The 21,340-nt window shown below is 37.6% G+C and overlaps 2 protein-coding genes and 1 long non-coding RNA gene across 7 annotated transcripts in view; 1 reads left to right on the forward strand and 2 right to left on the reverse strand.

Moving 5' to 3' along the window:
• Positions 1–308: 308 nt before the first annotated feature.
• LOC5512029 (gelsolin-like protein 1) lies at positions 309–12,903 on the reverse strand. 2 transcript variants are annotated; one of them, XM_001632361.2, is made up of 15 exons: positions 12,749–12,903; positions 12,148–12,237; positions 9,977–10,060; positions 9,779–9,874; positions 5,343–5,437; positions 5,201–5,273; positions 4,666–4,758; positions 4,162–4,227; positions 3,869–3,905; positions 2,504–2,586; positions 2,038–2,072; positions 1,619–1,704; positions 1,199–1,290; positions 629–736; positions 309–449 (listed from the first exon to the last, which is right to left on the reverse strand). In XM_001632361.2, the coding sequence occupies exons 1-14, from the start codon at positions 12,827–12,829 to the stop codon at positions 647–649; spliced, it is 1,101 nt and encodes a 366-aa protein (XP_001632411.1). In that variant the 5' UTR covers positions 12,830–12,903; the 3' UTR covers positions 309–449; positions 629–646. The 2 variants fall into 2 exon arrangements, with proteins under 2 accessions (XP_001632411.1, XP_048584775.1); XM_048728818.1 differs by having other exon boundaries at positions 12,148–12,235; positions 12,746–12,889.
• On the forward strand, positions 1,682–3,921 carry LOC116618073. Its single transcript, XR_007311884.1, has 2 exons — positions 1,682–2,430; positions 2,681–3,921. It is a non-coding gene; the product is annotated as an uncharacterized LOC116618073 (long non-coding RNA).
• Positions 12,904–15,760: 2,857 nt separating the features above from the next.
• Positions 15,761–21,340, reverse strand: part of LOC5512030 (dynein axonemal assembly factor 9) — a 29,226-nt gene continuing 23,646 nt past the window's right edge. For 3 of the 4 annotated variants that reach the window (XM_032381359.2, XM_032381358.2, XM_048728661.1), the window contains 5 exons: positions 20,634–20,672; positions 19,687–19,904; positions 17,593–17,658; positions 17,114–17,207; positions 16,593–16,750 (listed from right to left, as the gene is read on the reverse strand). In XM_032381359.2, the coding sequence (XP_032237250.2) occupies positions 16,635–16,750; positions 17,114–17,207; positions 17,593–17,658; positions 19,687–19,904; positions 20,634–20,672 (533 nt within the window). In that variant the 3' untranslated portion in view covers positions 16,593–16,634. Of the gene's footprint in view, positions 16,545–16,592; positions 16,751–17,113; positions 17,208–17,592; positions 17,659–19,686; positions 19,905–20,633; positions 20,673–21,340 lie in introns of those variants that run through there. The other variant, XM_048728660.1, reaches the window with a different exon arrangement.

Consider the following 21,340-nt stretch of genomic DNA (forward strand, 5'->3'; position numbering starts at 1 on the left):
CTCTTTCTATATCTTCAAATAGACGGCAAACATGTCCGTATTATTCTGCAAAAAGGGTACCCTTTTTCATGTTACCATTTTAAAATGATAAATGACAAAAAAAGTAGGCTTTTTCGTGTATGCTTATTTTACTTGGCAAGTAAAAACACGGGAAAGACCCATTTTTGGACAACCGCCTTTTATCATTTAACAAAACACAAAAACAGAATTGCCGGTTTGTTCAACTGATTCCATCTCTGGCTAAACGGCAAAACGGCATTTTCTCCCGACGTGCTGTTCCCCAAGCATTTATCATCAACACTACAATATCGGGAAAAATGATTTTATTTAAATTGATCCTCATTGATATGAAATAACAATATCCCTAGGTAAGTTTCTACCATGGCTACAAATAAAAGTGTTAGCTATAGCCACAACTCGATCTGTCATGATTTCACAGCAATTGTCCCCTGAAATATCCAACAAAGAAGCAGATTTTAGTTAGAACACGTGTTGTTGTGAAAAAAAAAAGTGAAACCAGAAGGCTGTGCCCCCAAATATTTTCTAAATGTTTCTGTATTGTGCCCCTCTAATATTTAGAGGGCTGCTAGGCCACTGTAGTATCTAATGGACTGAGATGGTTCCTTACCTCCATACTGGCAGATGGCTAGAAAGCATTTTCAAAATCCACAGACTTTTGTCCACCATTGATCACGGTGACTGGCAGTAACGGGTGTTCGGTTCTCATCAAGTAATTCTAAGTAAGGAAAGTATCATATTTAATTCATCTTGTGAACTGGGTCCTTCATGTAAGAAACGCAACACAATTTATATTTGTCCTTTAATACTAGGCCGATTACAAACTATAAGTTAAAACTGATAAAGTATTTTTTTCCCAGGGAATCAGAAACCTTGGGGAAAAGGTCTTAAAAATGAAAAAAAAATATGTTCAATGTTTTCCCCCTAAAATGTGGGGTCACGTCTTTGGCAGTTTACTTACGGTCGATTACGTAAAAATCTTCTATGATTTTTAACGGAAAACACAGTGAAAGAAGTCCGTCTCTTGGAAGTTCCTTTTGATGATTTTGTTGATAATTTAGAGCGGATGGCCTGTTAAATAGCGCAGATTCTAATAGATTCTTTTGTCACTTAACGGTTGATGATTCCATGGGCCCTACGGAAGTAAACTGGTGAGAATGCTGCTTGAATACACACTTACATGTGCATAGGTCATGGCATTCCTCCTTTCATCAATGCTTGCTGCCTTTCCAACATATACATAACAGTGGCGACCAGAGTCAAAGATATACACTGAAATATAAAGCGAATGGTGGTCAGTGTCACAAAATAATAAAGATCGACCTGTTAATAAGTTACATTTAAGAACAACTGTCAAACATACTATAGCTACTTCACTTATTCAATTGAGTTCTAATTGAGTTCTTGTAAATTCAGGAGAGGATGGAAACATGGTTCCAATTCCTTTGCTCTTGAGACTGAGAGGGGGCACTAAGGTTGCTAATCATTCATAAATTGCCTAAGTCAGTTGGCATCAGTTAATGGTGAGGGAGGGAGAGATCTGAGGGGGAGGTGTTGCGGCCATGTTAGTCAGCAGTTGTATATTTATATATATGCTCACCATCATCTTCTTTCAGCAGACTCCTCTTAACTTCCTTGCCACGTGCAATCTCATTACACTGTAGTTGCCCTGTTCTGTCAGAAAGGCTGTAAAACAAATAAAAGGACACATTTTTCATAGTTTATAAGGTGTTAGGCCACCCCCCATGCTCGAGGATCCAGCATACTTTGCGGGCGCTTCCAAAGGTTAAGCTTCTGACGTGTCACGCCCCCAGAACTAGTCTTACTAGGAAACTTTTCCAGCGGCTCTTCTGCGGTAGTGACCTTTGGGAGCGCCCGCAAAGTACGCTGGATCCTCGAGCATGGCCACCCCACTCTACCACCCAAAAGTGGGTAATCAATTATTGAAGAATCGCTCCAGAAAATCTTGTCTAAGACAAGGCATATGCACACATTTCTAAGTAAGGGATGCACACATACCTGAAAAGAACTTTCTCTGACGGCTCGGATCCAGCCTAAAATGATACAAAACATTCAATAGCTCACAACATGTTTAAGGTTGAACATGGAACGCTCTGCAAGCCTCCCAATAACAAATCATTGTATCAGTTTCCTGGTACTAATAGCATTAGGGAATTGAGGGTAGACAGTAACAATAAGTTTTACCAGGGCAAACTGGCCATCTTGCCAACCTGGAAAGCTCAAAAACCGGGAGATTGTACTTCCAATACAAGAGCTGTATAAGTAAAAAATCAATGTTTGATGAATTTTCCCGGGAGATTAAAGTAAATGTATATAGGAAGTTTCGAAGTTTTGAAGGGAGATGAATGCTGAGAACCGGGAGTCTTCCACGAAAACCGGGAGAGTTGACAGGTATGTCTTAATGACATCAAGACAGTTTATCATGGTTAATTTAAAGAAACACACCCTGTGGAACAACCTGTACCTGTTTCTTGAATGAGTTTTCTCCATCAGGAAGGATTCCTTCTAGCTCTTCTAGCTCTTCTATTTTCTCAACTGTGCAATCATCTGAGAAAATATTATATGTTCGCACAATTTACAGGGGTTGATTATTTTATACATTGGTTTTGCCAAACCTTTTTTTAATGTAATTTTCATTTAGTTTATTTCAGGAAGATTTTCTACTTACTTCTCTAACAATCAAGTCGAATTATCAACAATTCAGTTATCAACACTCGAAGTCGAATTATCAACAGTCGAAGTCGAACTATCAACGGTCAAGTCGAACTATCAACGGTCAAGTCGAACCATCAACGGTCAAGTCGAACTATCAACGGTCAAGTCAAACTATCAACGGTCAGGTCGAACTTTCAACGGTCAGGTCGAACTATCAACGGTCAAGTTGAACTATCAACGGTCAAGTCGAACTATCAACGGTCAAGTCGAACTATCAACGGTCAAGTCGAACTATCAGCGGTCAAGCCTTTGTAACTATCAACGGTCAAGCCTATGTAACTATCAACGGTCAGGTCGAACTATCAACGGTCAAGTCGAACTATGAACGGTCAGGTCGAACTATCAACAGTCAGGTCGAACTATGAACGGTCAGGTCGAACTATGAACGGTCAAGTCGAACTATCAACGGTCAAGTCGAATTATTAACGGTCAAGTCGAATTATCAACAGTCAAGTCGAACTATCAACGGTCAGGTCGAACTATCAATGGTCAAGTCGAACTATCAACGGTCAAGTCGAACTATCAACGGTCAAGTCGAACTATCAACGGTCAAGACGAACTATAAACGGTCAAGTCGAATTATCAACGGTTAAGTCGAATTATCAACAAGTCGATATATCAACATTAGCAAGTCGATATATCAACATTAGCAAGTCGATCATCATCATCATCACCATCACCATCACCATCACCACCACCATGATCATCATCATCATCATCATCATCACCATCATCAAAGGATAGTTTTTTGATTGTCATGCCAAGAACACTAGCTACCAAAAAGCAAAAAAGTGGACTTAAGCAAAGTGTGTATCTAATAAATATGCCAGTTGATTTTGATTGCCTTATTTTGTTTTGGCTGGTGACTTCATACAACTGATCTTAAAAAGGTTGCAACATATGGATATTAGAGTATAAACGTATGTATATATTGTAATGACTCTTGGGTCAGGCGACATTTTTAACGTTAGAAATGTCTTTTTTTTGGTGGAACCTTTTCAAGGTCTCCGGCATGTTCTATATACTGTAAGTTGCTACATTATATCTATGTTTCCTTGCTCATAATTTTAGTTGCTTAAAGAACACATTTAGATATATTGTCATATGCTCTTACCTAAAACGATGTGTCTTGGCTTTCCTCCACGTTTAGACTATATAAAAAGCATTTAAAAAAAGAATTTAAACTAAAATTTTCTATATATGTACCCAAGGCTAGCCATGCCTCGACTGATGCTAACTTACCCTTAGAACCCTATATGTACCCAACACTAGTTGCACCCTTGATGTGACCTTACTGTTAAATCCCTATATGTTACCAAGGCTAGCCAAGCCCTGATTGATGTTATCCTACCCTTAAATCTCTATATGCACCCAACGCCAGCCTCGCCCTGATTGATGTGACCTTACCCTCCAATCCCTGCATATCTCCCCAGCCTTCCACTTCTCCTCCTTGTTGGCATCAATACCATTCCACTGAAAAATCAAACAAAACACCTTATTTGCTGCTGAGAACCCATGTTGTTTGTTATAAGACTATAATCTTCCAGCATAAATTACAATTTTTATAATAAATTTTCAACAATTTTCCAATTGAGGTATTGCACTTCATTCACTATTGCCAGTGGCTCTCACCATTGGGTCCCAGGTTCAATTCCCATTTCAAATGTGAACTGAGTTTGGTTCTTGCCTTTTCCTCCAAGATTTTTTTTAGGTTCTCCAGTTCTCCTACTCCCCCCATACCAACCGAACAAACAATTTCAATTTCAGTTGTGTTTCGTGGTGAGACATGAGCCCAATGGCATGTATTCCTATGCCTTCATCTTGACCACATTGTATCTACACTCTTTGTATCTTACAAGGTTGACTAACTTCCCAATATTCTGTTATTTTATCCACTACACTATACTGCACCTGAAAAAGTTCAAGTCCAAGATCGATAATGAAGCAGTCATCATTCGTCAGGTTACCCTTCACAAGCTCTATATTCGTTAAGGTCACATTTTTCTGCAAATTCAAAACAAAAGTAAATAATTGTCATTGTATCACCAAATACAGTCAACTTCAAACTTATACAAAACGCAGTTTATGTACTGGAGGACCAACAGCACACAGGTTTGGATTAACTGTCTTATTGGACATTTTAAGTATTGCTTTAAATATAAAGACAAGAAAAAAATGTTGCAGCAATATTATTGTAAACTAAAAATGTTCAAACGGTCAAACAGACAATGAAATCTCATTACAAAACAGTTTGTGTGTGACATTTGTTACATTAACTCATCATGCCTTAACTGGTTAACAACTCAAACCGGTTTAACTATAATTTATTTTCAGAATGAAGCAAAAAAATGAATAAATAAATGAAGGGGGGACTAGACAGAAGGAATATTCTGCATCTCTCAATGTTGTTAGATAATCATTTGAGTTATTCTACAGTCAGTCTTACCTTGTTACCACGAACAAGGAAAAGCCTGGGGGTGTATTCCTTAGGTCCAACATGTTTAAAGCCACTCTCAGCTCTGTAAGATATAAAAGTTTAAGAAAGAAAAACCTGAGCCATGAAAAGGGTCATGAATGTGATCACTTACCCTCCATCTAAAAGAGTCATCTCAGAGAAATAGCTCTTGAATAAGTCTGACTCGTGGCCTTCAACTTCCCTGTGCTGAACTGGCTTGTCATCAAGCTAATAATAATAGTATCAAAAATTGTACATGAAAACTGAAAATCTGAAAATAAAAAAATAATCTAAAGAAACACATGGATATATACACCCAATAAAAAAAACAATGAAAATATGGTGTGGAAATTATAAAAGATATAAATAGAAACATATATCCAAATAGTCAAACAAGTCTGAAGCTAAAATGCACAGTTCCATTGTGATTTGGTCTTTCAACAAGCACTAGTATAGAATAAAGATAATAGTGTCAAGCCTGGTGCACTGCAAACCAATACAATTGGACACCCCCTCCACAACTTGCATCATAGAAAATAGAACATCAACAACAACAACAACAACAATATAACTTTATTTATACCACACACAGAAATTACAGTAAGAAAATAAATAATAATTACAGATTTTGGGTATTGGCTGCCTAGAAGTAACTAAAAAGCTAATCTGGCTAGGCAGCACAAAATAGTTCAATTAAATGGAGCGTATAGCAAGGACGTACAAGGCACGAATACAAAATACATGAAAGCAGCAGCAAAATAAAATGCAATAAAACAAAAAAACTAGATAGAAGCTAATAATTTTCAAGGATTGAGGTCTTTATTGCAGCCTTGAAGCTAGGCAAACGCATGGTTTTGGTAGGTTCTTTGATGTTATTCCAAATTGAGGCACCTTTAAAACGAATATTAAACTTTCCATAATTAGTTCGAGGTAAAGGGAGGCAGTACGATGATTTAGAAGCCAGTCTTGTATTATATTTGTGCCTTGAAGCAACCGTAGTAAAAAAAGAATCAAAAGGAGTTGGAAGTAGATTCAAATGAAATTTGTACATAAATATTGTGTTTAAGTAATAGATTAGATCAGGAGATTTCAAGATATTTAGTTTTCTAAAGATAGGAGAAGTATGTTCAATGTAAGATGAGAAAGTTATGATTCTAACAGCTTTCTTCTGTAAAATAAAAAGAGGCTTGATTGTTGATTCATATGTGTTGCCCCAAATAATAGCACCATAAGTAAGAAATGGATAAATTAGAGAATAATATAGCTGAGTGAGAATTGTTGGTGATACATAGTAACGCAGCTTTGCTATTATTCCGACCCCTCTGGAGATTTTCTTACTTAACTGGTTAATGTGCTCCTTCCAGTTAAGAAAGGAGTCAATAACTACACCAAGATATTTGATATTATTTTTTTGTTTAATGGTATTATTATTGATTGATAAAGAAATAGAACTAGCCAGCCTCTTTTGTGCTGGTCGAAAAATGACAAAATTAGTTTTACTGATGTTCAAAGCCAATTTATTTGCACAAAGCCAACGATTTATATTATACAGATCTGTGTTTACTTTGGTCTCTAAGGATGTCAATGAAGAATCGGCACAAAATAAATTGGCATCATCAGCAAATAAATGAAAGTCAAATAAGTTGGAGCAGTTATTAAAATCATTAATGTACAGAAGAAAGAGAAGGGGACCAAGTACTGAACCTTGAGGCACTCCACATGTTATTGGTAGTGGTGCAGATGACACATTACCAATAGAAACAAACTGTTGCCTGTTTGATAAGTAGGAAACAAACCATTCATAAGCTATGCCACGGATGCCGTATGAATAAAGTTTTGCTAATAATATTTTATGATCAACAGTATCAAAAGCTTTGCTAAAATCAAGAAATATGCCACAAGAGTATTGACCACCCTCAATTGATCTTTGGATTTTATCGGTAATAAGCAGAAGAGCATGTTCTGTAGAATGATTGGCTCGAAAGCCAAATTGATTTTTGTACAAAATATCGTATTTGTCTAGAAATTTTATGACTCTGTTATACATTAACCTTTCAAGTAACTGATTAAAAATAGATAATAATGATATTGGTCTAAAATTAGAAGTGTCAAAATGAGAGCCTGATTTGTAAATAGGTATGACACGTGCAATTTTGAAGGCATCAGGTACAATGCCAGAAGAAAAGGACAGATTGTATAATATCTCCAGAGGCCTTGAAATAATAGAGCTTAGTATTTTAAGAACTGTAATTGGAAGGCTAGAAGAACCACAAGCTTTACCTGATTTAATTCCTAAGATTATACTTCTAATTTCCTCTGTAGATGTGGGAGCTAGAAGAAAGCTGTTAGAATTAGCTGTTGGAAGAAATTCTGAAAATAAAGTGTTTACTTTTGGAATATTGTTGCTGATATTTCTGCCAACATTAGCAAAGAAGTAATTGAACTCATTTGCTATCTCATTTACATTGGTAAAAACCTTATTAGAAGATACAATTTTTGAAGGTGTGAAATGAGCCTTAGGCTTTAGCACGACAATTTCTTTTATCCCTTTCCAGATATTTTTTATGTTAGATTTGTTAAAATTAAAGTACTTTTCATAGTATTTTCTCTTACTTATTGCAATTAAATGGTTCAATTTATTTCTATAGATTTTGTATTTTTCAAAATGATATTGATTTCTAGATTTAATAAACTTCCTATAGAGCCTGTTCTTATAATTAATCGAAGTTCTGATGCCCTTGGATATCCAAGGTTTTGCTTTGAATTTAATTTCTTTTCTAGAAAGTTTTTTCATTGGAACATGGGAATTAATTATTTCATTAGACTTAGCAAGAAAACAGGAAAAAATATCGTTAACATTATCCATACCATAAAACTGTAAAGACCAATCAATTTGGCTAAAATCATTAATTAAAGCTTCCTGATCCAACCTAGAATAGTCCCTTTGGTAGAAGTCATTTTTTGAGACATTGATATTAATTGAATCTATTGTCAGAAAATTGGGAAGATGATCTGTTAAGGGATAAACAATATTGCCACTACAAGTTTTATGTTCGAGCGAGTTAAAAAATATATTGTCTATGAGCGTGGCCGAATGATCAGTTATTCTAGTAGGTTGCAAGATATGTGGCTGAAAAGAATATGAAAATAAAGTATTAAGAAATTCCCCTGTTTGTTGGTGGGAGTCTGAATTTAATAAATTCAAATTTATGTCACCTGAAAAAAGGCAGAGCTTTCCCTCCTTACTGATTTTGTCCATGGTTTTATAGAAATGTTCTAAAAAGGGGTCAAGAGAACTATTTGGATGGCGGTAAATAACTCCACATAATATGTTTTTGCTACCCTTATTATTTTGTATTTCAACCCATAAAGATTCTTGTTGATCATTTGAAATGGATAAGTCCTCCCTCAAAATGAAATTAAAAGAAACAGCTATAAATAAACCTACTCCCCCAACTGAAAATTTAGTCGGTTTCGATATATAAGTAAAACCTGGGAGAGAACAATTAGCAATATGCTCTCTACAGTCAGAATGCCAGGTTTCAGATAGAGCAATTAACTTAAAAGGATGATTTAAAGTAGAAAGCATATCTTGTAATTTATCAAAGTTTTTTGAAATACTTCTTATATTACAATGAAGAAGTGAGAGCGATTTGTCTGATAAATTTGAAAGCTCATAAGACGAGTGAAATTCATGGGGGGAGTAGTATTTTGAATTAATCTGACTAGGAATATTAATATCTAAATCAAAGTCACTTAAATTCGGAAAATTCAAACTAGAAACTATGTCTAGATGAGGAAGATTTTCAAGGCGAACGCGATCAATGAATGGGGAGCAGTGGCACAATGTATTGGAATTAAAGACTAGATCCAATAGATCATTGTTGTTTAAATTGTGAAAGGGAAAGACTTCAGAATAGCAGGGATGACAGAGCCATAAATCGTTGGTGAGCGATAAATGATTAAACTGTTTAAGCAACAATTTTGAGCATTTAAAGTGACACCACTGTAAACATGAATCGCATTCGACAGCACGACAGTTCTTTCTTATAATTTTAGAACAAATGTGACAGATAACTCTAGTCATTGTAAGTCAACATAAGAACTTATATGTGATCTAGTTAATTGTAAACTTCGATGGAAAGAATACATGTTAGCTATGTGACTTATTCTTAACTTGCTGTATTTGTACTTGCCGCACTGTCGCTCTTGGAGGAGATGTTGGTATCTGTCATCGCCGTCGCCCCTTCGACTTCGTGAACAAAGCTGGAGCTTCTTAGATTTATTAATACCGATTCATCGGTATAATACATACACAACCCCAGGGATGGATCTAGGGGTTGGCTGAGTTGTTTCTACCCCCTCCCCTTATCTTCAGATATTTGGCTTAAAGATGACAAGAAATATAAGGAAATCCACGGATGAAGAACAATGAAAATACAGCCTCCCTTTCTGATGCCCCCCCCTTTTCTGATGCCTCCCCCTTTCTGGAACTCCAGGATCCACCCTTGCTACCCTACTGATCTGTAAACATTAAAGCAAAGGGAACTAGAGTAGGATGTCACATACAAAGGTGTCCAGCTCCACAGTCTTGTAGGCAGCTGTACCATACTCATCCGCTGTAGATTTTTTGCCGATCCAGAAATGCACATCATGAACAAGTTCCTGTTGATTTAATCAATAGTTTGGAATGGATCATTGTTCTTTTAATAACATGACTTTATTATTGATAGTTACCTGCCTTCTGTAAGCTTATGCATTAAGTACCTCATTTTCTTTCTTCGTCCGCAGAATTATGTATGAATCTCCATTGTAAAAGCTTCCATAATTTTCTTCAGGCCATTTAGTAACCTAAAAAATACAAAAAAAATCTTATCTTTTATTTTATGCCTTTCTCTGATAACCCTTATGATGGTATAACGTGAATTTCCTCTTTCAAGAATAAGGAATGAATAGACACTCTTTGACCAGTAACCAGTGTAATATATTAGGATGGGCTCCCTGTGTTGTGTAACCTTATTTGGAATGCCTCGTGGGCATGTCGTGGATCGGTTCAGAAATAAACATGGCGTTCTGTTGTTGTGTTCAACAAGCGGTGTATTATTTGTGATGTTTTAGCCCCGTAAAACATTACAACCAGGGGTGCATAGACATAGATATTACAGTCAAAGCTCTCTAAGTGAACGCTCTCATAAGCAGTTAGCTCCGTTAATGACCATGGTCACAAATCACTGATTAAATTGTCCCAGGAGCATCAGTGCTTACGAGCCCTGTTAAAGACAACAATCACAAATCACCAATTGATAGTCCCAGAAGCATCATGACCACAATCACAAATCACAAATTGAATGTTTACATAAACTTAATAATGGTGCGACTAACTCCATTAACAACCACATTTTCAGAACTGATGATCATTCAATTGCAAGTGCACCCTGCCCCCCCCCCCTCCCATCTACTGGAAGTTTCTCTAATTTTATAATGGCTCTTGGATATCTGAATGCCTTAATATAACTAGTACACTATTTTTTAAAAAGACTAAAAACTGGCTGAGGTGACTGAGGTTCTGTATTTCCATGTGGGATAAACAAATTGGGGTAAAATTAGTGGACATGCACTTATTACAAAATCTAGCTTATACGAAAGTTTGCAAAACAAAAGGAATTTCATGGTTGATGGCCCACAAGAAAGAGTTAATCCAGTTGAAGCATGCAAGCTGTTGTGGAGGTATAACTTATCTATAAAGTAACAAAGAAATAACATTGTTGTTATTTATTGGGGGGTGAATAGTGTAATGTTTTTCGGGACTAAAACATCACGAAGAAATAGATAGCTCGTTGAACACAACAACTGAACTCCATTTATTTCTGAACAACCCCCGACATGCCCACGAGGCATTCCAAATATGGTGTACAACACAGGGAGCCCATCCGAATATATTACAAATAGGTTCGCGGATCGGCGATGATTGATGATTATTTCAGCGGATTGGCGGATTTTGGAAATACAGCGGATCACCGATCTGTTGACAATTTGGACACGGATTTCGGATTTTGACTGCTTTGACGGTTGAATTTCTGATTTTAAATGAATTTCAATCGATGCTATTGTTTATCTGTCAAACCATGCGGGTCTTGAAATATCTGCGGATCCATGGATTTGCCCCGAAAATGCTGCGGATCGGCGGATTTACATACCCCTATTCACCCCCCCCCCCCCCTTTATTGGTAATATGAATGTTGCTTGCACAAGCAGGGCTAAGAATAGCAACAGACATTCATTAGAGTGAAAAGTTTTAATAAAGAATCAAATTGTGTTCATATAGTGACATAAAATGCTTTTTGTCAAGTAAGTATTTATCATTTGCGTAATTCTGTTTTTAATAAAATTGTATTTTTGGGGAATCACACTCGTTTATTACAATATAGCTGGTGTTTATTTTTCGCGCTGCAATAAGAACATTTTAATGCTAAAAAAATAAGAATGGCTCAGCCTCAACTGAAAATTTATTATTAGTCGTTCTTATAAAAAAAACAAGAATGTAAGACATAATTAAATTCAATGTGTTAACTTACTTAAATATTAATGACTTATTGGTACTGCTGTAAGCACTAGTATCGAAGATTCAGTTACATATCCATAAAATAAAGCGCCCTGTTATTAGTAACACATTTGTAATGTATATTAATGGCACGTGCACCTTAGACCTAATTTACCCCGAATTATAACCACACCGCGATGGGAAAGATGATCTGACTTTAACCTGCTTCATAATCGATAACATAGACTCACAGACTAAATTAAAACACCAGTTGTATAAATAATCAATATTTGAAAAGTTGACAAATAACCAATTTCTAAAGGAATGGCTCGAAAGAATGGCTAAAAAAGCAACCACCAAGGAAAATATTTTAGCAAATCAACATCGATATTCTTACCTTAAACTTAACAATTCGCCATATCTTCATTCCCGGCTTCTCCCCAGCGCCAATCCAAGCGGTTTCAGTCTGGGCTGATTCTTTTTTTACCTTAAGAATACGCAAATGAATAGTTACAATAAAACACAATTCATCGTAGAAAGCTTAGCACAGGGTAACTTAACTTATTCAAATTTTTCACACTTTATTAAGATGTCAAGAGAAAAGCATAATTTTCCCAATAATTCAACACTTTATGCGATAAAAAAGAAATATGCACTAGGTGTGTTGGGTTAGAGGTTATTGAATGGTATGTTGTGAAATCTAACTGAAGAGGCGAGTCGAGAGCTCTCCGTTCGGTGTGTGTCTGTATGTTGTGTGTGCTGTGTCTACAAGGGCAAAGTCTCGCTATAAAAGTAACGCTATATCGCGCTCACAAGTGATAATCTTAATGGTTGTAGGGAGATAAATCTACATTAGTCAGTGCAGTCGACCAAGGATAAAAATTCTTCGCATATTGTCCAATGTCAGCGATGCCAATATATTCCCAAATAGATGTTTTCTGGTGACTGCCGTAAGAAAATAAACGAATGGTAAAATGCGCAATACGCGTGCGTCTTACATTTTTCTCGGTGTCACTTCCAAATAGAGCCAAGTTAGAGTCCTTCCAGTCATATTCTTTCTGCTTTCTAAGCCCGGACATTTTTATACGGAACACTCTGCCTTCTCCTAAGAATACAAGCCCAAGTATCTAGGCGTCCTCGCGTGTAAATTTATTCAGGGTACGCCTGTTTAGATTAGTGTGGGCGATCTTATTGGTGGGAAGATGTGACAAGTGCATTTATAATAACAGCAAAAATGACTAGCATAAATTTATATATTTATACAATTACGTAAGAGGATAAAATCTCGTAAAGAAGGTGAGAAGGAAGCGAAGAAAAAAAAAATAACAAGTTTGGCTTTGGTTATTTCGATACAAAAGCAAACGATGTATGGTACTTTTGCGAAACCGGAAACGAAGCAATGTACGAAAATATATAAAAGACAAAAGGAATTTAAATTTTTGTTTTTCATTTGTCACAACTGTGGAACTCTGACAGCATTTCCAAGTGGACACTTTAAACGTATTATTTCTTAAGTTTCGCAATTATTTAATATTGTAAGTTTAGCGTGAGCCTTTAGCGTGAAGCGTGACGGCGACCTTTCTTGGGCTCTATCGTAGTGTACCGGTTAATGTTGCATGACGTTGAAAAGCAATTGTTTGACCCATGACGTAGTTCACGACTTGGTTTCGTTAGCCGATACACGACGATACAACCCTTTTTAGGGAGGAGGAGATGTTGAATCGCGACCCGCGTTTTCAAAACACGATTTGTTTTGGTTTTCTGTTCCGTCAGTAAAACCATTCTGAGCCAATCAGAGTCTCGCTTTGTGCACTTCCGCCCTGGCTTATCCTCTGGAGGAAAACCAGACAGTGTCGCGACAGAAAGCCAGACAACTGCACTAGGCGAGAGATGGCAAGAATCTGATTGGCTTAAAATAATTTGACTGGCGAAACAGAAAATCGAAAAAAATTCAGCGTCGCGATACAACGGATTCGACCAACAGTAAAATACACCTTTGAAGTATGGCTTATATAGAACATAAGCATGGCTTATATAGAACATAATAAAGCGTTATATGCACGGCGTTTCATAATTTATTATGTATATGAACTTTTGCGCAAGCATTCGTTTAAAACAATATATATTTCAAGAACAGATAATAAATATTTAATGCTCTTTTAGTTTCAACTTAAATTTCTCTTCAGATCTGATCCGAACAGAGATAAATTCGAGTCTTCTTAGTCGTTTTTCTTGGCTTTGATCATCATCTTGTAGATCTGGTGTTGTGCTTGTTGCATAGGGTTCCGGTTTGGTCTCGGTTAGGACTGGGAAGAGATTAGTACTGAGAAAATCTATCACCAAACAACCTCGCAAATACGATTTAAGGAAAACACATGGAGGTGTTTTGTGTTTAGTTTTGAGACGGACATTTAGACGCATGCAACTGTTGTTATGCAATTTCTGCTTATCACATAACTTTTACAACAGAATGTCGGGAAATGTTGAACACTTAGCAGTGCCTTCAATCCCTGTATTCTAAGTGAGCTGGTAGAAAAGATGAAGTGTGTAAGGTTTAAAGATGTTATTTATCTGTTTATCCGTTTGCTGTGGGTGAGGCACGGACCATTTTTTTTAGAATACTTCCTAGAAGTTAAAAAACATACTTACAAGAAACATACTTACAAAGATACCTCCCTTGGCCCTATTTTGTGTTTCTTGCAACCCATCCCTTAGCAAAGTAGAGTGGATTCATAGGAATTTTTTCTTGTTTGGTTATGCCTGGATGATAAAATAATTTTCTAAGGAATCACCGCAACTCTCCTGAATGAAGAATTGATTCCAAAATTGTTTACGCTGCTGTTCTGGGTCTGTATTATCTGGAATTGTGATTTGTTTGACTTTGGTAAAAAGACTCGTCTAACTGTGGGAAGAGAGGCCATATCATGCCGAACTTTTCCATGGATTTCCCCTTTTTTTAATCTGTAATGGCGGTAAGATGCGCCATAGGTTCCAGAAGCTTTCAGAAATGGACATTGTGTTTTAAGGCCATAGAAATGGACCTGAAGCATCTGGATAAAGGTATCTCGTGCTGGGGCCGGTTCCTAGAAAGCAGGTTAGCGCTAACCCAGGAATAAATACGGCTATCTTGACGTTTTATATGAGAAAAAGAGCATTAATCCCCTAGGTTAGCGTTGACCAGCTTTCTTGGAACCTGGCCCCTGATCTTTTTTTCCTTGTCTGGCATTTTGAGCGTTTTGTTCAGAGGGTCAAATCTGCTGTTTTTCCTTGTTTGATTTGAAATTTGAATTGGAACCCGAACTATTTTATTACCTTGGTTGGATGCATATCTACAAGACCATTTATCCTTAAGAATGACGATAATAAAAACCACCCGATACTTTAATCTACAAATGATTATTTTTATTCGGCAAGCAAATGATTGCCTACGTAACACTCAAATAATATTTCAATGGTTGTTACCAAAATGTGTCCTATAATTCGTCACAAAATAAGAACGACGACTTACTTAAGGCGAATAATTAGAGTTGAACTCAGAGATCCCAAATAGCAGGGGAAACACATTACCCTGATGCGCTTGAAAACGCAACAAAATACCAATAACTTACAATTATAAAGTTATCAATTTTGGCTCAGCGTAATGTATCATAAATATACCAAAAAGATAAACTACAAAAAAAGTGGGAATTTTTTTTTGCAACTGTGGTTTCCCCTCACAATGATACCGTCGTTTGGACGCGTTTTAAAACATACAAACACAAAAGGAAAAGAAGTGGCGTGCTTACGTACGTATGACTTCATAGTGCGGCATTACGACCCAATAATGCCTAGTGCACACTAGCGAAATATCGACATAACGACATGGGCGTGCGCACTCTTATCTTCGACATAACGACATGGACATAACGACATAAGAGAAAAAAACATTTTTTTTTCTTTTATGTCATTATGTCCATGTCGTTATGTCGGGCTGAACATAGTGCGCGCGCCCATGTCGTTATGATATTTTGTCGCTAGTGTGCACTAGGCATAACTGGCCGCCATTTTACTACGATCTAAGCAGGATAGGCAAGAACGTGTCTAAGTACCAATAAAGTTCAATAATGCCTAGTGCACACTAGCGACATATCGACATAACGACATGGGCGCGCGCACTCTTATCTTCGACATAACGACATGGACACAACGACATAAGAGAAAAACATTTTTTTTTCTTTAATGCCATTATGTCCATGTCGTTATGTCGGGCTAAACACAGCGCGCGCGCCCATGTCGTTATGTTATTATGTTGCTAGTGTGCACTAGGCATAACAGTCGCCTTGCCAGTACGGACACCTCGATATAACGGACACAAAATCACAATCCTAAGGGTGTCCGTAATAATTGACTGTATTGACCATAAGTTACCGTCTCGAGAGTGTCTGTAATTTCGAGTGTGAACTACATCGAACATGAATTATGGCTCAAAGTGTGTCCTTAATAGCAAGAGTTGACTGTTTTGATCATACTTCCGGAGAGGAATGGGCGCCTAATAACTAACGCCCTCCTTTCTGTAGATGCGGCGGCTCGGAAAGTGGGGGTAGTGTCAGTACCCACACTCTATTGCTCTGGAAGAAGGAACATGTCTTGATGTGGGGCAGTGTCGACACCCGCACTCTATTGCTCTGGAAGAAGGAACATGTCTTGATATGGGGTAGTGTCGACACCCTCACTCTATTGCTCTGGAAGAAGGAACATGTCTTGATGTGGGATAGTGTCAGCACCCGCACTCTATTGCTCTGGAAGAAGGAACATGTCTTGATATGGGGTAGTGTCGGAACCCTCACTCTATTGCTCTGGAAGAAGGAACATGTCTTGATGTGGGATAGTGTCAGCACCCGCACTCTATTGCTCTGGAAGAAGGAACATGTCTTGATGTGGGTTAATGTCGACACTCGCGTTGTGCCGCTTGATCTCCTCATTCTTGTCCTGCACGTACTGTTCGATGTACTGTTCGAGGACTGTGAAAGGTTATAGGCGTCAAGGACTCGTCTAAATTCACAATAATCAAATTGAAATTCTTGCGCAATTCTCGCGCACTGCACTTTATCGCCTTTCAGTATTCTTTTATTTTGTTTGCAACATAGAAAAAATATCAACAACAGTTCAACCCCTTTTTCAGTTGTTGGTCTAACAGTGATGGCAACAATGCTGAGCCTGTGTCAAGCGAGTATACAAAACGCCCCAAAACATCTCCCAGCGCCACACAACATCATTACATGGTGTGCAAACATCACTGTTTGGCCCAATCGCTTTATGTTAATGCATAGGTATCATTGTCTCTGACGCGGGGATAACCAATGACATGTGTAAGTCAAGGATACGGGGATGTTGATAGGCCTTCTCTCCTGTCAGACTGACGTACTGTGTGCCCGTGTAGAACCAGCCCTCCGGAAGAGTGTCACACTTATGCTTGCCCTGTAAAACAAACAGAACGTCCAGAAAAAAAACAGGGAATACACGCATAACTAAGCTTCACCTGCATCCAAAGCTTTTAACAAATGTCGGCGAAGGCCTGGATGTGGAGATGAAAGATTTAAGGCATACTTGACGATGACAACGATGATGATGATGTAAAAGATTGTGAGTATGAATATGATGTTAATAAGAATATGAAGGAGAACGCTAAGAAAATGACGTCAATGTTATGTTGTTGAAGAGGATGATGAATATGGTAATTATAATGACGATGTTAAAATATTGTGATGTAATGATAATGACAACCAAAAAGATAAAAAATGTATAATAAACGTAATGAAAAGGATAATAAATAAAAAGAAAAATATGATCATGACGTGGCTACCTTTATGTCGTCAAGCTCCTTTTTCGACAGAGTTTTCTTGGAAACAAGAGGTTGCTTTTGGGGCGTCTGCAAGATCAAGGAGTAGAAAATGCTTTTAACGGCCAACCAGAGACGGGCATTCAGATGCTTTGATTGTCATAACATGGAATACAAGAGAAAGCTCCGCATGAAGCGCAACCAAATGCCCCCTTATAGTCCGGCGGATATGTGAAGATTTTACCTTGTATTGCATAGTGATAGTTTTTAATACCGCAAGCTCAGTTCGGCTTCTATTTTTGATTAATAATGGATATTGATTTGGCCGCCATTTTGAACCGGAAGTAAACTAACTTTTTCCAAAAAAATAAATAAACTCGCACATTTTAAGAATGTTTACTCATAGACGAATAAAATATAAGTCAAAGAATGCATCTAAACCAAAGCTTTCTGAAAGTAACCGCAAATATTTCATTTTTGTAACATTTACGGTGACAGCGACTTTGAACCGGAAGTAGTCAAGTATAATACTGGCACGCTTGTTTCACTTTGCGCCTTTTAACAAAAATGTTGTTGTTTCAGGAGTAGTTTAGAATCTTTACAAGATAGGCTATGGAGCTAGAAAAAAATCTGATTTAATCACGGATTATCTTGGGATATTTAAATGGCCGATAATTTAATCCGGAAGTGATAATCACGCGTCGATACCTGAGATTTCACTAATTTTCAAAATGCCGAGGCTCACAAAGCAGGAAATTTTTTTCTTTATATTAAATTGGTGCACTATTAAATGCAAAATACAACTGTCATTTATCATTTGTGCGACTCTATTTAAAAAAAAATTGCTTATTCGTAAATTCATTAAGCTGGTTTTATTAGAGTGTACAGAAACAGGTTTGGAAACTACTTCCGGTTTTGAAAAAGTATCAATAGATTTCAAGAATATTCTAGTCGTAGACTTTTAAACAAGATGTGCATCTCTGTGCTTTCAAAAATGACAAATTTAATCTCCAGTAGAAAATGGCGACAATTTTAGTAAACCATATTTGTCGGTGATAACAGCCGATTTTATCTTGGCTCCAAGGCTTATCTTATAAATGTTATTTCAACCTACAAGAGTGCAATAAAATTGGTGTCTTGCTAGAAGGCGCGGGGTGAAATAAACGTCCTAGGTTTTACTTTCGACTACTTCCGGTTAAAGGTGGCTATCACCTTTAAAGTTCCAAAAATGACAAATGTGCGGTTATTTTCAGAAATCTTGGGTTTGACATTCTTTGACTTTCATTTTAGTCGTCTAGTGGAAAACAGTACTAAATGTGCAAGTTTATTTATTTTTTTAGAAAAAGGTAATTTACAAATCAATACTCCTTACTAATTAGAAATTAAAGCCGATCTGAGCTTGGCTCTATAGCCTATCTTGAAAAGGGTTTTAAAAACTATCATATGCTTAAATTGGTAACTTTAACAAAAAGTGCACAATTCAAACACATATCCGCCGGACTATTCCTACCCAAACTCTTTAAATTTGAGTACGACGTATGGATACGTTGCTATCTTAAGCCTTATGTTTGGCCGATTCTCACGTGTTTTGAGCTTCCGCTCTTGCGCATGCGTCCTAGTGAGAAGAAGCCTTTAGAGACTGGGTCATGACTGAACAACAAGTTCAAAGATCTAACGCGCGCAAGAATATCCAATTAAAAAGCAGCAAATAGAAGCCAGCTACGTAAAACACGATCGCCTAACAATATGGATAGTCAGAAACTTGTCTTGTTGCCCAAACTTGGTGAAAATCCTTCAGAAAAGCATAAAACATACAATAACTACGAGTTCCAAGGTTGAATGGAAATGGTACAAGCCATGATCAAGACTGAACAAATAGGAAACTTCGAAATAAGATAAATCAGTGCTCTCAAAGCTATTTTCGTCAAGTTGCAGTAATTTCAGTGCAGGGAAAATTAGAAGAGAAAGCCGACTGTGTGGAACATTTTTTGGGACATTTTCGAAAAACATGGCAGCTACTACGTCACTTCTTTCTTGATTGGTTAATGGCGAGCGCGTGATTGACATGTCGTAGCTATAAGTTGCGACAAGAAGCCCGATGGATGTGTGTGTACGTACGGGTTTAATGCACCCTCTCAGCCAGTCCATAAGTGAGTCTTTCTTGAGGGCGAACCCAGTGAAGACGAGGAATTGTGCTAAATTGGCTTTGCTGGACTCCTGGTTGCCGTTCTGTGCAGGTTTAGATGGCGGCCGAGGTACATTGTTGGTTTCCACTAGGCTTTGTGACAGATGGCCTATCAGGGACGTCCAGTGAACTTCACTGATGGTGTTATGGTCTAAGACACAAATAAATTCTAAATCAGGGCGACAGTGCTGAATAACGTATGCGCATGCGCGTGTTCTGGCGAAAACAAACAAAATCTCAGTGTTGAATCGTTCGTACGGAAGGCTGACTTCGGTCGCTGTTTTGATTTAATGTACAGCATTAAAACCATACTGTACAAAAAATGACAGATTTGTTTGATAATGAGGGAGTTATATAGAAAATTTTAGCCTTAGGTTTGATCTAGTTTTCTTAGCATTCGCCAAAATGTGACAGTTCGCCGGTAAAACGCCGCCATTTCAAAACAAAAAGGGCTGGTTTAACCGCGCGGTACTGGAACTAGTCTTGCGTTTTTCAGCACTGTCCATCAGGGCCATAGCAGACGGGGAGCACTGGGGAGCACTGGGGAGCACTGGGGAGCACTGGGGAGCACTGGGGAGCACTGGGGGGCACTGGGGGGCACTGGGGAGCACTGGAGAGCACTGTCTCTTTATATAATTCTGAAAGCTATATGATTTTAACCACCAGGTAGTGTTTTTCACAGTTCTACGGCACTGTACATAAAAGATCCAGCTAACAAAATGCTAAGCCGTTGTCGGCTTATTTGATCGTTGATAAGCATCCGGGATAAGAATATTCTCAAAATTTTTAGATTAAATAAATGCTTTAAACATCTGAAATCTTGAAGTAAGCCTGATGCCATGTTCTTGCGTTGATGAAGATTTGTGAAAGACCAGCTTACCTGAAAATCGGACGTGACCTCTGATGCTGTGTACAGCCCCTGAGAATCCACAAACATGAACTCCATTAACATGATTTGAATGGAGTGATCTATTGTTTATTGGTTCCGTCTGTGTACAGCCCCTGAGAATCCACAAGCATGAACTCCATTAACATGATTTGAATGGAGTGATCTATTGTTTATTGGTTCCGTCTGTGTACAGCCCCTGAGAATCCACAAACATGAACTCCATTAACATGATTTGAATGGAGTGATCTATTGTTTACTGGTTCCGTCTGTGTACAGCCCCTGAGAATCCACAAACATGAACTCCATTAACATGATTTGAATGGAGTGATCTATTGTTTACTGGTTCCGTCTGTGTACAGCCCCTGAGAATCCACAAACATGAACTCCATTAACATGATTTGAATGGAGCGATCTATTGTTTATTTGTTACGTGAACTTTTCAGTAGTTCAAGGAAAGTATGTCGCAATCAGATCCATTGAATGGGGTGGTGGTTGGTGCTGTTGGTGTAACGATAAAGTTCTTGTTCTAAACAATGGGAATAACGAAGCAGTGATGGAGATAATGATGACGAAACTGAAGTGTATAGTGACCACGACAGATAGTGATAGCGATGAAGATAATAATGATTCATGGTGATCATTAACAAATATTATGTTTATCGTAGTCTCTAATGATGATTATAATAATGGTAACCTAT

Source organism: Nematostella vectensis, chromosome 6, assembly GCF_932526225.1.
Source record: "Nematostella vectensis chromosome 6, jaNemVect1.1, whole genome shotgun sequence".
Taxonomy (NCBI): domain Eukaryota; kingdom Metazoa; phylum Cnidaria; class Anthozoa; order Actiniaria; family Edwardsiidae; genus Nematostella; species Nematostella vectensis.

Coding starts and splice junctions, on each gene's coding strand:
- LOC5512029 (XM_001632361.2), bottom strand. CDS start 12,829: ATGTCCGGGCTTAGAAAGCAGAAAGAATATGACTGGAAGGACTCTAAC. Junction 3,906..4,161: donor AGATATGCAGGGATTGGAGG/GTAAGGTCACAT, acceptor CTTTTTATATAG/TCTAAACGTGGAGGAAAGCC. Junction 2,073..2,503: donor AAAACTCATTCAAGAAACAG/GTACAGGTTGTT, acceptor GTATCATTTTAG/GCTGGATCCGAGCCGTCAGA.